General features: G+C 46.8%; 1 protein-coding gene across 2 annotated transcripts; it reads right to left on the reverse strand.

Moving 5' to 3' along the window:
* Positions 1 to 5,011: 5,011 nt before the first annotated feature.
* On the reverse strand, positions 5,012 to 14,760 carry D2HGDH (D-2-hydroxyglutarate dehydrogenase). Of its 2 annotated transcripts, none has more exons than XM_019473573.1 (10): positions 14,703 to 14,760; positions 14,097 to 14,431; positions 13,402 to 13,459; positions 11,627 to 11,766; positions 10,736 to 10,929; positions 9,451 to 9,619; positions 8,247 to 8,390; positions 7,697 to 7,839; positions 6,714 to 6,879; positions 5,012 to 5,442 (listed from the first exon to the last, which is right to left on the reverse strand). In XM_019473573.1, exons 2-10 carry the CDS (start codon positions 14,422 to 14,424, stop codon positions 5,183 to 5,185), a joined length of 1,602 nt encoding a protein of 533 aa, XP_019329118.1. In that variant the 5' UTR covers positions 14,425 to 14,431; positions 14,703 to 14,760; the 3' UTR covers positions 5,012 to 5,182. The 2 variants fall into 2 exon arrangements, with proteins under 2 accessions (XP_019329118.1, XP_009283265.1); XM_009284990.1 differs by having other exon boundaries at positions 14,031 to 14,431.
* Positions 14,761 to 14,817: the final 57 nt, after the last annotated feature.

Below are 14,817 nucleotides of genomic sequence, written 5' to 3' on the forward strand. Positions count from 1 at the left end.
GGGAATGGCTTTAAACTAAAGGGGGGTAGATTTAGACTAGATATAAGGAAGACATTTTTTACGCTGAGGGTGGTGAAACACTGTCACAGGTTGCCCAGAGAGGTGGTGGACGCCCCATCCCTGGAAATATTCAAGGTCAGGTTGGACGGGGCTCTGAGCAACCTGATTTAGTTGAAGATGTCCCTGCCCACGGCAGGGGGGTTGGACTAGATGACCTTTAGAGGTCCTTTCCAACCCAAACTATTCTATGATTCTATGATTCTGAGGCTGTGGGAAACAGTGTTGAATGCTTTGCTGGCACCCAGGCAGACAACATCCACTGCTCTCCCCATGTCAACAGAAAATGTTATTTTGTTGTAGAAGGTGGTCAGGTTAGCATGACACGGTTTACCTTTGGCAAATCCCTGGGCTTTTCCCAATCACCTGCTTCATTTGGATACAACAGAGCCTGGGTTAAGAGAGTGACATGTATTGGTAAATATGGATGTGACTAGCAAACACTGAGTAGACCAGAAGATGACTCACTGGCAGATGGCTTGGCCTGCCCTGATAACAGAAGAGTAACAATGTGGTTTTGTACACCAAACTGAAAATGACAATCTCGCCTGTCATCTCAAAACATAGACAGACTGTAGCAAAAAAAAACCCAACAAAAAGCCCCATCTTAGAATAGAATAGTCCAGTTGGAAGGGACCTACAGTGATCACCTAGTCCAACTGATGAGCTGTCCACTTCAGGGCTGACCAGAAGTTAAAGCATATTATTAAGGGCATTGTCCAAATGCCTCTTCAACACTGACAGGCTTGGGGCATCGACCACCTCTCTACGAAGCCTGTTGCAGTGTTTGACCACACTCTCGGTAAAGAAACGCTTCCTCATGTCCAGTCTGAACCTCCCCTGCCGCAGCTTTGAACCATTCCCACGCATCCTATCACTGGATACCAGGGAGAAGAGATCAGCACCTCCCTCTCCACGTCCCCTCGGAAGCTGTAGAGAGCAATGAATGGCTTTCTGCAGGGCTGCTCTCCAGCCACTCCTCTCCCAGGTTAGACTTGTGCCCGGTGTTATTCCATCCCAGGCGCAGAATCTGGCACTTGGATTTGTTAAATTTCACGCCATTGACGACTGCCTGATGCTCCAATCTATCTAGATCCCTCTGCAAAGGCCTCTTGTCCCTCCAGAGAGTCAACAGCACTCCCAGCTTAGTCAGCAGACTTGCTAATGGTGCATTCAACTCCTGCATCCAGATCACTGATACAAATATTGAACAGCACTGGCCCTAGGTCTGAGCCCTGAGGAACACCACTGGTGACCGGTTGCCAGCCAGATGTAGCCCCATTCACTACAACCCTTTGAGCTCTGCCCTTCAGCCAGTTCTTCACCCAGCACACCATGAACCCGCTCATCTTCCAGTTGGACAACTTATCCAGAAGGATGCTGTGAGGGACAGTATCAAAAGCCTTACTAAAATCTTTACTAAAAAAATACTCAAACTGAGGAAACAGAGACAGTGCCTGGGATTTGTGAAGGATCAAGCAAGATCCCAAGTCAAAAGGATTGTTCCATAATAATCAGTGACTCCTAAGAGGTATAAAAGACATGTCCAAACATCCCTTATCCTCCCACAAGTGTCCCTGGCCAGACCATATGGACATGCAGCACAGGTGACACATGCTTGTGAGAGGGCATGCAAAAGTGATGAGAGAATGAACATGAGTAAAATCAGCCTACTTTAAAAATAAGATCACCCTCCTCTTCCGTTAGGTCTTGTGCTGACTTCTGATACTTTCCTAAACCACCATCTTCTCTCACCCTCCTGCTTGAGTAAGCCTATTTTTTTACGCATCTTTTGCAATCAGGGATCCTCCTGATTGCCAACCAGGCTGATTTTATTTTCCTCCTCTTCTATTTTCCTGACTATTGCCAGATCTTCCAAGCTGCTTTTGGGTAACAGCTGCCTGAACCATTCTGTGGCCTCACCAACTCAAGCAGGGTGCTGGATGCAGGCACCAGTCTGCCCACTGGCCAGGCAGCCTCAGAACCACTTCTGCCAGGGTAAGGGGGCACCCTGGGAAAATAAATCAGTACTGGTATGCACAGAAATCTCTTTTGCCTTAAGGCACCACAGGCACAGTGCAGAGAAAACTCTGGGCACTTTTAACATCACTGTCATTATATCCACCCAGCCTAATCTAGTTTGCTGATTGGGAGGGATACAGATTTTACATATCTGTGTAAATCATGAGGATAATGGCTCTTGCCCTCTCCGAGAGCAAATCAGGACTTGGCGTCAAGGACAGACTGGAACAGAAGGAAGCAGGAAATAATGGCATGCCCAAAGCCTGACCCTGCCAGACAGATGTCCTGGGTACTTTCCCTCAGTCTGGCTGCTGGCATTTCCCCTCCAATTGATACTACGCAGAAGCTAGGTCTCCGGGCACCCTCTCTTCTCTGGCCAGTCCTGCCAGGACTGCAAACATGAACAAGAAGACAGAGATGATCTTTATACAGACAGTTACAGCCATAAGCAGAGGGATTTCACAACCATCCAGTGTATCAATGCGAGTGTGGCGGGCATGACACATGGGATCATGGCTGCAGTGATTTCCTCCTTCCTTGCATGACAGCGAGGAAGCATTTCACCTGGGATGCATGAAGCCCGACGTAGCCGAGAGTCGCAGGGTACGATCAGAGCCATCATCTACTTTTTCACCCCATTAATACAGTCTTTTGCAAAGCAAAGTGCGAGAGAGAAAGCCACGATTCAAACGTCACACGATAGTTACCTAAGCACGCAAGACGTGCAACCAGCCTGGGAGCCCTTTGAGGAAGCACTTGGGAGCCGATTGCTAAGACACAACATTCTCCTAAGAAGCCAAAAAACTTGCGGAGCTGTCAGCAGGGTTGGTGCCAGAGGTTCGGCTCGCCTTTCAGCTTGCTTTCCGACCTGCGCCGTTGCCATCTCCCAGCCAGGAAGAAAACATGGAAAACTACCTCTCAGGTCGCACTTGGAGGTGCTGCTACAGATGCTTTAAGGCTTGGGACAACCTTCTTGTTCATTTGGCTTAAGCTGAAAGTAACAGACCTCTGTGTCGACCTAACAAGGTTCTTTCAAATTAAAAGACCTGGAATACAGGAAAGAAGCATTCGCGGCGAAATTAATCTCTACCCTGGAGCAAACCATAACTAACTCTATAGGTTATGAACAATTTACAGGGATTACCTGGACCAGACCTTTCTACAAACCGTGTTTTAATTCTGCACCCGTAGCGTGCACCTCCCTCTCCCCTTACCTTGAAGTGCACCCAGGGCTTTTCATGCTGCCTCACTGCTGCGAGCTAGAAAATATCTCCTTTGCAAATTGACTCCAATACTCCTTTTGTCTACGGGCTCCTCCGGCTCTTACTGTACACATCGCTATTTCTAGCATCCCATCAGTGCTATAAATGGCTGGGATAGGTGAGAACAGAAAGGGAGTGGCTAGGTGTTCCCAGGAGTTGGTGGAAGTTAATTAATAAGCCATGAAAAGCGCTGGTATGGCATGACATAAACACAGGTACAAAGAGCTGCCTCGGGAGACGGGGTTTGCAACAGTTTTTCAGGGAAGTAAGGAATTAGCGGGGACCCCTTAGCAGGGACCCCGTTCTCTCCTGGCTGTGGCAGGGAGGCGTGGGGGGGCTCACAGCAGGATCCGGGCAGGGTGCCGTGCCAGCAGGGGGCTGGAGGAGGGCACCATTGGCCCCTTCGTCACCCTGCACACCGTCACATCACTTGTTCAGCGCCCCTTCCCTGCACACCGCCACGCCGCTTGGTGCCGTGGCCAGTGCCTGCCGTGCCTTTCCTCCACTTCTTGCTCGGTGGTTTAGGGCTGTAATTCTCTGCCAGACACATTTGGCAACAGGAAATTAGGGACAACAGCAAAACAGGAACCGTGTTCACCTATCAGGAATTTCCCTTAAAGCATTTAGACTTCAAACTCTTTCCCAGTGAAAATGCAATTATTGTAGCTGGAGGTTAAAGGCTTAGACACTTTGCTGTATCTAGGCCTTGGGAGAGAGAGCTCCTGCCCCTAAATGGGTGTTATATTATGGTTCCTCTACAAAGTGACTTTCTGGTCATTACAACCATTACAACTTGCATTACACAGGAATTTGAGACTCCACCAAGGCTCCTGTACGCCAGCACTTCACAAACTGGGTTTGATGGTTGCAAATTGCCCCGCGAGAGCAGGATTTGCCTTGCAAGTCTGGAGGTGGGGTAATCTCCCCGCTCCCCACGCTGGGGGTGAAGTCGATGCTCTCCTCATTTGGGCAACAAAAAGCTCACCCACGTCTCCCAGCCTGGAACAGGGGATTAAGCTGCTGCTTTTGGTCTTTTACGGCCATGCCACTTCCCACGCACCTCCTGACATGGTCCCCTTTCCCTCCCCACCCACAGTGCCACCTTTCTAAACCTCGTATGCTGGTGGCCCAACCTGCCACACCAAGAGCCACATCCTCAGCATTCTGGTATCCTTCACGTACGTTGCTAAGTCTTCAGAGTGCCCAAACATACAGCATTTCTTTTTAAATCACAGCTTCCTCAAGCCAGCTCCAGGACTGCAAACCTGTACCTGCATTCTGTATGTGGGCCAACGCTGATGCTTACTGAGGACATCCTGCAGGTGGCATCACTAAAGAGGCCATAACCTGATGCTATTGTGGGCTTTTGGACAAGCATATTAGATCAAAACAAGAGAGGAAGAGCAACATTTTCACTTGGAGATGGTGGTATAGCATCCACAGGTGGTTCTCCTGTGCCTCTGATGCTTCACGTGTACACCCCAAGTGAGAAAATGCCTCCTCTGGCTGGTGTCACTCCACTAATAAATCAGAGCAAACTAAGGGGCGAGAGAGCTGGAATATCCACACACAGTATCTGCATGCTTGGTTTCAGTGTTCAGATTAAATAGGAAACCCACATGGTCAAAACCAATAATGTGCTCTTCTTCAGAAAGAGCAGGCACCCCTGAAAAGAGCAACGACGTTCCTTTACTTGTTCCATCACACTAAGAAAATAAAACAAGGAGCATTCCACATGCTTGCTTGATCCACCAGTTTGTTTATGGCTAAAGTGCAGTTACCGAGCTAGAGATGCCATCCTTGCGTGATGGTATCTGCTCGCTTCTCAGCGCGTATTGCTCTCAAGAACTTGAGGGCAGCGTCTTGTACGGATTGAGGATCCCTTTGGGGTCTAAGATGGCTTTGAAACGCTGCATTAGAAAGACTGCCTCATTGGGTTTGCTGTACTGAATGAACTGCTTTTTCTTGAAGCCCAGTCCGTGCTCTGCACTGATACTGCCATTGTATCTTGCAGTCCACTCGTACACAAATGGCTCAATGGCATCCAGCAGGGAATAGCTATAGGACTCCGCCGTGATGTTCAAGTGCAAGTTTCCGTCTCCTGGAAGAAAACATTGCAGAGGTGGGTCTGTAAGAAAAACTCAGTGGCCCTGCAACAGAGACTCATTACTGTCTCCTCCATGTACTCAAACAATGGTGCCTTTGTTAGTCTCCAAACTGTGCAAAAAAGGACAAGTTCACTGTCCTTCTACAAACATCAGCCTCTCCATGTGCAAATAATTCAAATAGGATCTTTGTTTTTACATGCTTTCAGTAAAATATTTGAGGAAGTGTTCTGAGTTAAGCTACTTTCAAATTCCCACTCGTGATTTTAAAATTCAAACAACTGTGCTGCATTAATTATTGTCCCACTATCGAGATGGCATGCCAAAGACTTCCCCAATGGTATTTCATAATGATCATTAGATTTTAATATGGCCCTTCATCACTTTCTCTCTCCCTATTATGTTTGTGCAATGTTCTAAATGCACTTTGGCACTGTGTCAACAGAAACAAAGCAAGCAGAACATTTTCTCCTTTTGCCACTTGCGTGTGATGGTATTTGATTAAGCACATAGTTGCTGGGTATTCAGAAGACAAAGCACACAAAGATAAACACAACTTAACTCATTCTCACTCTGAAACCTCTTCCTGCACCCCAGCAAACCCTCACAGTACACAGCTTAATCCTCAATACCAAGAGCTACCAGAGGCAGCCTTTGTTATGCAAACTTGTGTTTGCATGTCCTTCAAATAATCTCAAATCAAGTGTGCTGAACAGTATTCTCTTTTTTTTTTTTTTTTTTTTTTTTTTTTTTTTTTTTTTTTTTTTTTTTTTTTTTTTTTTTTTTTTTTAACAGAACAGCTCTGCTAAGCTACCAATTTACCTGTATGTAAAATCAAATGAGTTTCAAAGCATTCTAACAAATGTACCAGCCTTTCTGTGCATTACTTTTATCACTCTCTTTTGGAGGGTTAATGGCTCAGACATAATTGATTTATCTACCAAATTTGTCTAAGTACATTAATCAAATTGATGGTCCAATTAAACAACCTACATACTTAAATAGAAAGTACAGAGCAAGAAGGTACAAATGACCACTTCAGTGGCTGGCTGGCTAGCAACCTGCCATTAATATATGGAATGCAGCCTGAAAGCAATGAAATTCAAACACGAAGATCCTTACGCATCCTCCGCTTCTGACAGCTCTCAGCTATTTAGTCTATGCCTCTCATTAATCTAAAAACAACCTTTAAAACTACTAGGAAGGTGCACAGCAAAACCTGGAGCACAAAAGAGCAATCACCTCCTTTCCCAGCATCTACACTTACCCAAGTGGCCGTAGCCCACCACGTTTTTGGCACACTGGCCCAGCCGAGCCCTTGTGTCAGTCACGAGATCATACAGCTTTCCCACAGGGAGAGAAATGTCGTATTTGTAGACATAGCCATCGTGAGTGAGGGCCTCTGTGATCCTCTCCCGCAGGCTCCACAGTGTCTGATGAATCAAAGATCAAAGAAATCCAAATAAACCATGCACCTCTTGGGTTCCGTGCTTTGTGGCATGGAGGAAAAAAAAGCCTTGATGCTTCACACATAACATCAACTTCTGATTTCCCTCAATATCCTCTGTCTCTTGGAAGCTAGTAATAATGCTTTCTTGGCAGCATCATACAGTAAAGTGATACACCAACTCTTCAAGCTTGACAGCACCCCAGATAGAAAGAACACAGGCATGGGCATTCTCTCCAAAGTTGTTCTGGGTTTCCCAAGAAGTGGGGATGTGCCTCCTCCAGTTTAGTACTGCAAGGGTAGGTTTGGGAACTGGGACTGGAAGAAACATGGGTCAGTGTAAAAGACTCATGTTCACTGGGCAGACACAAATCACTCTCCTCACTGAGATACTATGTGTCTGTCTTGTTCCCTGGGACCACAGTCCCTGGCTCTAACACATTGTCATGCTGGCCTACAGACTTTGCTCACTCCTGGCCTTGCTGACAACTCAGCTTCTGGTTTCGATAGTTTTCAGGCAGTTTGGGTCCTACCCCAGCAACTACTGAAAGATGTTATTCATTATTCTGATCTTTTTAGAAGAGAAAACATCCACTGAAACTCCAAATATTCAGGCTTTCTGGGAAGAATCAGCAGTGGTAAGTATTCTCTCTTAGCGTTCTTACTCAATATGCCAAATAAGCTACTAGATCACTCAGGAACGTTTATACCAAACATCAGTCTGAATATTTCCCTATTAAAAATACAAATCCAAATAGAGAATCATGTCAAAGAGATTTGCACAAGAGGAAACGATGACTTGCCTTTATTTTCTTATCATCTGTTGCCACAGTTCCATCAGTGACCAAACCAGAATTCATGGCCTGTTCTAGGAAGTTGTTCAATTTTTCTTCATCATGGGTCGAGTTGGAGCCTGAAGTTTCAATTAAAACATAAAAAGGGCTGCCTGAAAGTGAGGGAGAACAGAATAAGCAGATGCTCTGGGATAAAAGCACAGGAATTTAGTGCAGGTTCTGGTGCTTTTCCCAAGCTTAGCACATTTCATAAAGTTGCTCTACTGCCCAGATTCTCTGGTGCCATGCGGAAGGGTAGCTTAAGTGGCAATCTTTTATCTGTAGGGCACTTTTACATGCTCTATCCTTTACCTAGCCACTGCTTTTCAGAAACCTAGCAGTTTTGTGGAAACAAGCAGAAATAAAAAGTCGTATGTGTTTGGAATTGAATACTGGGTACAAAAATTATGAGGGATGCCCACACACTCACTGACACACACACACAAATATATAAAAAAAAAAACAACCTAGGCTAAAAATCCCTAAATGCCTCTTTCTACAGCACAAATGACACTGTTACCTGCCACTGGGCTGGACAGCTTGAGATGTCTCTCAACCAATTCCATGCACTTCTCATCCATGAACTCATAGGCAGACAGGATCTCTCCCAGCATGGCTCTGCAGGTTGTAAATGTTTCCAGAACCTTAGTGAAACTCTGGCACCCTTCAGACAGAACACAGAGAGGAATCAGGAACAAAAAACAGCCCCCCAACACCTTGTAAAAAGTTTTAAAGTCTATCAGGCTTCAAGTCATCTTTCCCATCTCTAGAAAATGTAAACTGCTACCCTGCGTGGGTTTAGATCAGCAGTTCCTGTAATGGTTTGAGCTGGGAAAGGTTTCAGAGCAGAACAGCAGGAGGATATAGCAATTAGTCTTTGTTGTGGCAAAGACCTCTTGAACACTCTAAGACAGTTCATACCAAAATGTCTGCCCCACCCTCAGTTCTCAGCACAGGCAAGGCGGCGACCGAAGAGAAATTTAAAGGCCACTGTGAGAGTCCAGGCAAATTCTGGTGTCCACTGCACATATTCCACAAGTCTGTCAGCACTTGGAGTCTACTCGTCCTCTCCTAGGAGTTTAGCTCTCTGCTCTCATCTGATACAAACAAGCTGTTTGAGAAGCCCCTACTGGCCTTGGAGATTTTTGAGAAAAAAAACAGTCTCAGTGAAGGCTCCCCACAAACAACTCTGTTAAAAAGCCTCAGCGGGGACACCCCTGCTGAGGCTCGCTCAGAAGCCGCTTTTAAGCAGCTGTGCTTGGCCATGTACCAGGCTGATCCAGATCCTGGCCTGCAGACTTGACTTCCCAGCCTTGCCTTGTCACTATGGACTCACATGGTGACCGCTGGATTGCGGCTGCCTCTGCCTACTGTCACCAGACTTGCCCTGCTCACCTCACTTGGGCCCTGCTCACCTTACTCGGATACTGTCAGACCGGGCCCTTGTCAGTGAGGGCACTGTCCTGCCTGCCTCTCCATCCTGATAAGCTCCTGGCTCCCCTTCCCTTGCAGAGTGATCGGCCCTTGCAGGTATTTTACACATTTACACCACAGATATAAAATATCTGCACAGGTATTTTAACATACAGCATCCTACTATTTCTCAGAAACAAGCTGATGCTGGTAGGCTAGCTCAGCAGGCTAATCAGTGCTTTCTTCTCTCCATTCCTATTCCCTTCCCAGCCTCTGAATTCAGGTGTGCAATTATTAATATCAGCTCCTACCTAGGAATGCCAGATTCACAGCCTTAGGTTTCTGAGGACAGAGTATGGAGACAGCAGTGATAATTCCCAAGGTCCCCTCAGATCCGATGAAAAGCTGCTTCAAATCATAGCCAGTGTTATCTTTGCGCAGAGATGCCAAGCAGTTCAGAGCTGAGCCATCAGCCAGCACCTGTAGGAATATGGAGACCCAGTCAAAGCACCTACGTAGAAATCTGCGGTCATAAGCTTGTCTACTAGCAAGCTGATGAAAAGCTGCCACTAGCCTTGAGCAGTGGACACCAGCTTCAGCCCGTTCCCACAGTCTCGTCACTGTTGCTCCATTCCCAGCTCTTCCTTCCCTCTATATTCTACCTGAGTCTTCCCCCAAACTTTTCTGCTTCTTTTTTTACGGTGCTGTTTGCACATGTTCCAGCAGGACAAGTAATAACAGAAGATAGAGTTTGCTCTCCTTTTCTTACCAGAGGTGGACAAGATCAGCCATTCTTTGCAGCCCTAGCTCCCATTATTCAACAGAAACAAGGAACACTATTTGAAACAGTGAACACAGTTAACCAGAATGAAGTAAGCCCTCCACCACTTAAGCCTTAAATCAAGGCTGAATGTCTCTAAGACATGTTATTAAAGGCTGTTTTGATGCTAGAGGGACTAACCTGAGAGACAAAAGCTCTCCTTTCTGGGCCTACACAATAAAACCAAACCAGGCTTTTGTAACCTACCCAATTTATTTCCTATTAGCTCTCTGCTCCCAACCCACAAATTTTTTTTAGAACCACTAATCCCAGCCTTTACACACAGAAGCACAGGCCTGTAGGGCAGAAGCAGGCTGAGGAACAGGGAAGACTCTAGGAGAAAGCCAGCAGCCAAACAAACCCAAAGCGGACAGCTCTATTAAAAGTCGAGTGAGCAGCCACTATAAGAGTGCCGTAGGATGGATTTAGCAGAGCGTTCCAGAGACCCACCGCTCCACAGAGGAACCAACCTCATGCAGGTAACTTGGGATCACCAAATCTCTCCCTACCTTCTTCTCCGGATTAGAAAACCACCTAATATCACTTCTGTCAGTAAGCACAGAGGTGAAAGCTGGAAACTGCAGTAGCAGTAACACGCTACACGCATGAAGACACTTGTTGACCCTTCTCAAAAGAGCCATACGAGGAAAAGTTAAGAGTGGAAGCCTGGAGAGGAACGTGTTTGCATAATGGATAGCTAAGGGCTAGAATAGCAGGGAACGGGGTAAGAAGTAGAGGTTCAAACACAGAAGGGAACTGCCAGGTACTCGCCTTACCACTTCCAGTCCTAGCACTGTCCCTCGGAGAGAGCCGTATCTCAAGAGCCGTAAGCCTCCAGCATTTGTGGCCACATTACCACCGATGTGACAGCTACCTTTCGCTCCCAAGTCAAGTGGCATGATAAACCCCTGTTCCTCCAAGTACTCGTTGAGTTTCTCTAAGATGCAACCAGCTTGGCACATAAGGATTCCTGAAACATAAATGTTCTGCTACAAGCTGATGCCCAAGAAGGCAGCGCCTCCTAAAGAGGCGGGATAAGTACAAGCAGATGCAATCACCTCTTCCTCCAAAATTTTCTGGGGTTCAATTTAAACGCACAAGAAGTCCATGCATGCTACAGGGCATTGTCCAACCCCTCAAGCCGAGGGGAGCTTTGCCATTGCCTTAACATCTGGTCATCCACAACTCTGGACTGGTAAAACACAATGAGATTAGGTATATCTCTGCCTGTTGTTCTCTCTCTCTCTGTCTAAGAACTGAAATACTCAATCCAGCCTGGTTCCTAACTCTCCAAATCCAAACAACCTGTAAGTTTTTCCCATCCCTCCCTTCCCTCTGCCAGTGTAGTTACCACGTGCCTTCTTCAACACTATCATCCTGCTCCACCTGCTGGGTTTCTCATCTAGATTTATAAAGAGGTAATAGGATGTCCATGTTTCTCTTCTCTCTTTCTTCCTCTTTCTGCCACCAGATGTATTTTTACATCCGCTACTGTTATAACCTAAGCATTACATCAGCAGCAGGAGCCTGGATGAAACAAACCTGTGATGCTCCTTATGATGCTGCTGGGCTGAACCTTGCTGATCCAGCATTTATTGTCTCCCAGGAAAATGGCTGGTTGAGGGCCTGAGACTCGTTTCTGTGCCTCACATCTCTACGATATTTACCAGACAACTTGTCAAAGCTGATGATCTGGTTCATGAGGACAGTGGAGAGAATGATCTCATCAAAGACAGGAACGCTGCCCCCAGCAAGGCCCGTGTTACCCCCCTGTGGGTTCACTGCCAGGTTCCTCTCATAGCAGTACCTGGAAGGAAAAAGGTTTCTGAAGTCTTATGGCCATAATCCAGTCTATCAGAAGAAGTTCACTTCTGTGAATGATGATACACATCATTTTCAGCAATTGGCAATTAACTCTATCCCTGCCGAAACCAGGACACACACAAACGTCTACTGTTGTGTGAATGCTCAATGCTCCTTAAAATTAAGCAGCATTTAGCCTAAAGATTAAATTGATACAAAGGGACAGTTTCACTGCTAAAGTGAGAAAGCACAACCCCTCACTAAACTCACCCAGCACTGAGCAAAGGAATGAACACTTGGGGTTACCCCCACACATCTCTACAGATCTGCCACACAACATCTGCCTGGAAATCACAGCTCACTCTGTTTACATTTAAGCTATTTATGTAGCAGTCTGTTAACAACTTGACTTCCTCAGTGGGCTCTGACAGATGACCTCTGGCAGTGGTTTAAGACATTACTGCCCTCCTCCTCCCCTCAAGAAATTAATGCCCTGTAGGCAACAAACCATGTGCATCTATGCCTCAGCTGCTTCACCTTCCAGCCTGCCATATCCCTGCAAAGCACCACCCAGCACATCCTCTCCAAACAGATAGCACAAAGCTGCACTGCACCAGCAGTTACTTCAGAAGCCCTGATTTTACTGTGCTCTATATATCTGTTTTAACAGAGCTAGGAGCAGGTTCATGCAGCTTTTAGCTCTTCAGCCAAAGGGTGATCCTGCATACTGATGCCCAACTGGAGCCACGCCCACACCAGCGAACCAGGGAAGTGTTCTTACTGATTTAGTGGACAAAACATTAGCTCCTCAAACTGCCTGATTCTGGTCTAACCTTCTTTACCTTTTCAGATGGACCCTCCTGAATCCGTCAACACAACTGCTCCTCTTGAGCACTGGTACAGTGTCTAATTTTGACAATTTAGTAGAGCAGAAAAGTCATCAATACTGAATCCACTTGCTAATCTCTCCCCGCCATTTCTCTCCTCCACACTAAGCACTCTTACGACCCTTCTACTCAAAGCCATCAACATTGATTTGAGAAGTCTGCTGCTGCCCACTTCGCCTTTGTAAGGACATCTGGCCAGGAAAGATGAATTTTATTTTGTAAAACAAATGGAAGTTTGGCCTTTGTTTCTGCCTAATACTGACACGACACCATCACCCTAGAAAAGCCAAGGGCCAGGGAGAGCACTGGGCCTGGGAAATACAAGGCACAGGTTCAAGCCCCTTTCTGCCTTGAAAAATTTCAGCTCCCTATGTGAAAACATTCCTAATTAGGAACCTGTAGGTTTTTTTAGATGAGTGACACTGCCTACCTACCAGCACATGCACACCCCCAGACTAGCAACAGCATGCAGTTTCTCCTGTCCTGGGAGCAGCTGGAACAAAAGGTATGTCAGGAAACAGTGGGCAGCCCAAGGGCAGTGGGGATATGGGGATATAAAGAGCAGAAGGGAGAGCTGAAGTCACCAGAGCTCAACCACAAGACACGCAGTCAAGAAGAAAACAGCTTCAGTAATTCCAATGGTTGAGTAATTAGTGCCTGAACATCTAGAAGTTCCCCTTCACCTGTTGGACCCTCTCAGATTAAACATGAGTTTCCTCATCACAAAGTCCAGCAGAAAAGGTGCACGTTACCTGAGAGCTTGAGACACCTCTGCTGTTGTCTGTGGCTTCAACATCAGCTTGCTACAGCCTGCAATGAAAGCAAGGGACTCTCAAGACAAGTTGTGGGCTCTACAGAGGTCAGAAAGAAAAAGGTGGTAAAGAATGATGTCTGAAATAACAACACTCCCTCTGCTGTTAACCACTTTTAAAACAAGTATTTTCAATAGCGGGCTTTCCCTTAAAGCACTGTAAAAGCTTTATCTCTATACGTAGACTTGGTTGCCAGTGGGGGCGATGGGAAATGTTTTATATTCTCATGAAATCTTTGACAAAAGTAACAGAAAATTCACACCACTTGTTTTCTGAGGTTCAGCCAAAACTTCAGGAACTGTTAACTGAACCAATTTGTTTCAGGAAAAAATTAGTAAGTTAACAGGGCTTAGATTTTTTTCTTTAACAAAAGCCTGAAAGATTACCAGAAATTAGGTAATTCTCAAAGGAATATATTCTGTGAGGAAAACTCATTTTGCCTGGTCTGTAGAAACATGGTCTGCTATAAACAGAAATGAGATTTTCTTTGGCAGACTTTTCATTCCGATACCTTAATGGAAGCAGAGAGGAGGCTTTACCAAAACTGAAAAATAAACAAGCTCACTTACCTCGGACTGATTTAAGCCAGTCCACATTAAATGGTTTCAATTCCTCTGGATTTGTGATAACTCTACCTGGCATTATGCGCTCAAAGAAAGCCACATCGCTGTCGGACACATGGGAGAAGGGCAGCCGCTGCACTTTGTAACGCTCACTAGTCAGCATGACCTCCTGGAAGCTGGAGGAGGCTGTGTGGAGCGCTCTCCTGCCCCGAGGCCTCATGCCCCACGGCATGGAAACCACACTCGTGGGTGCACCTGATGGTTTCCTCTGTTCAAGTGTCCCTGGGGCAGAAGTCACGCTCTGCTGTGCCAAGATCCTCCTGTGGAAGCTCGTCAGCCATCTTAGCCAAGTCCAGCGACTCCACACAGAGCAGCGGGGGACCGCAGAGGAAATCCCCATGATCACCCTGGAAAGCAGAGGCCTAGCTCATGTGCAAGCTCCCCTCCACACTGCCCCAGCTCTGGGAGTTATCCCAGAGGAAGCAACCTAGGCACTCTCCCAGTTTGTGAGGAGCTGGGAACGGGCCCCTCTATGTGTGACAACCCCTCGGCCAAGTGATACCCCGGGGGTGGGGGATGAGGGGATACCCATCGCATAGCACCTCAGGCAGAAGCTCTCCCTTCAGCCGTGACCAACCACCCGCCAAACCCCAGCCGGGACACGGCAGTCTCACGCACCCCTGCGGCAAACCCGGCCCGCCCCGCCCGCTTCTGGGCCCGGCAGCTGCAGGCAGCAATGGAGGTTGGGCTTGGGCGAGGCACTGCTGCGGCCGGGCCCGGCCCCGGCCCCCCT

The sequence above is a fragment of the Aptenodytes forsteri genome, unplaced genomic scaffold (assembly GCF_000699145.1).
Source record: "Aptenodytes forsteri isolate BGI_AS27 unplaced genomic scaffold, ASM69914v1 Scaffold679, whole genome shotgun sequence".
Lineage (NCBI taxonomy): Eukaryota > Metazoa > Chordata > Aves > Sphenisciformes > Spheniscidae > Aptenodytes > Aptenodytes forsteri.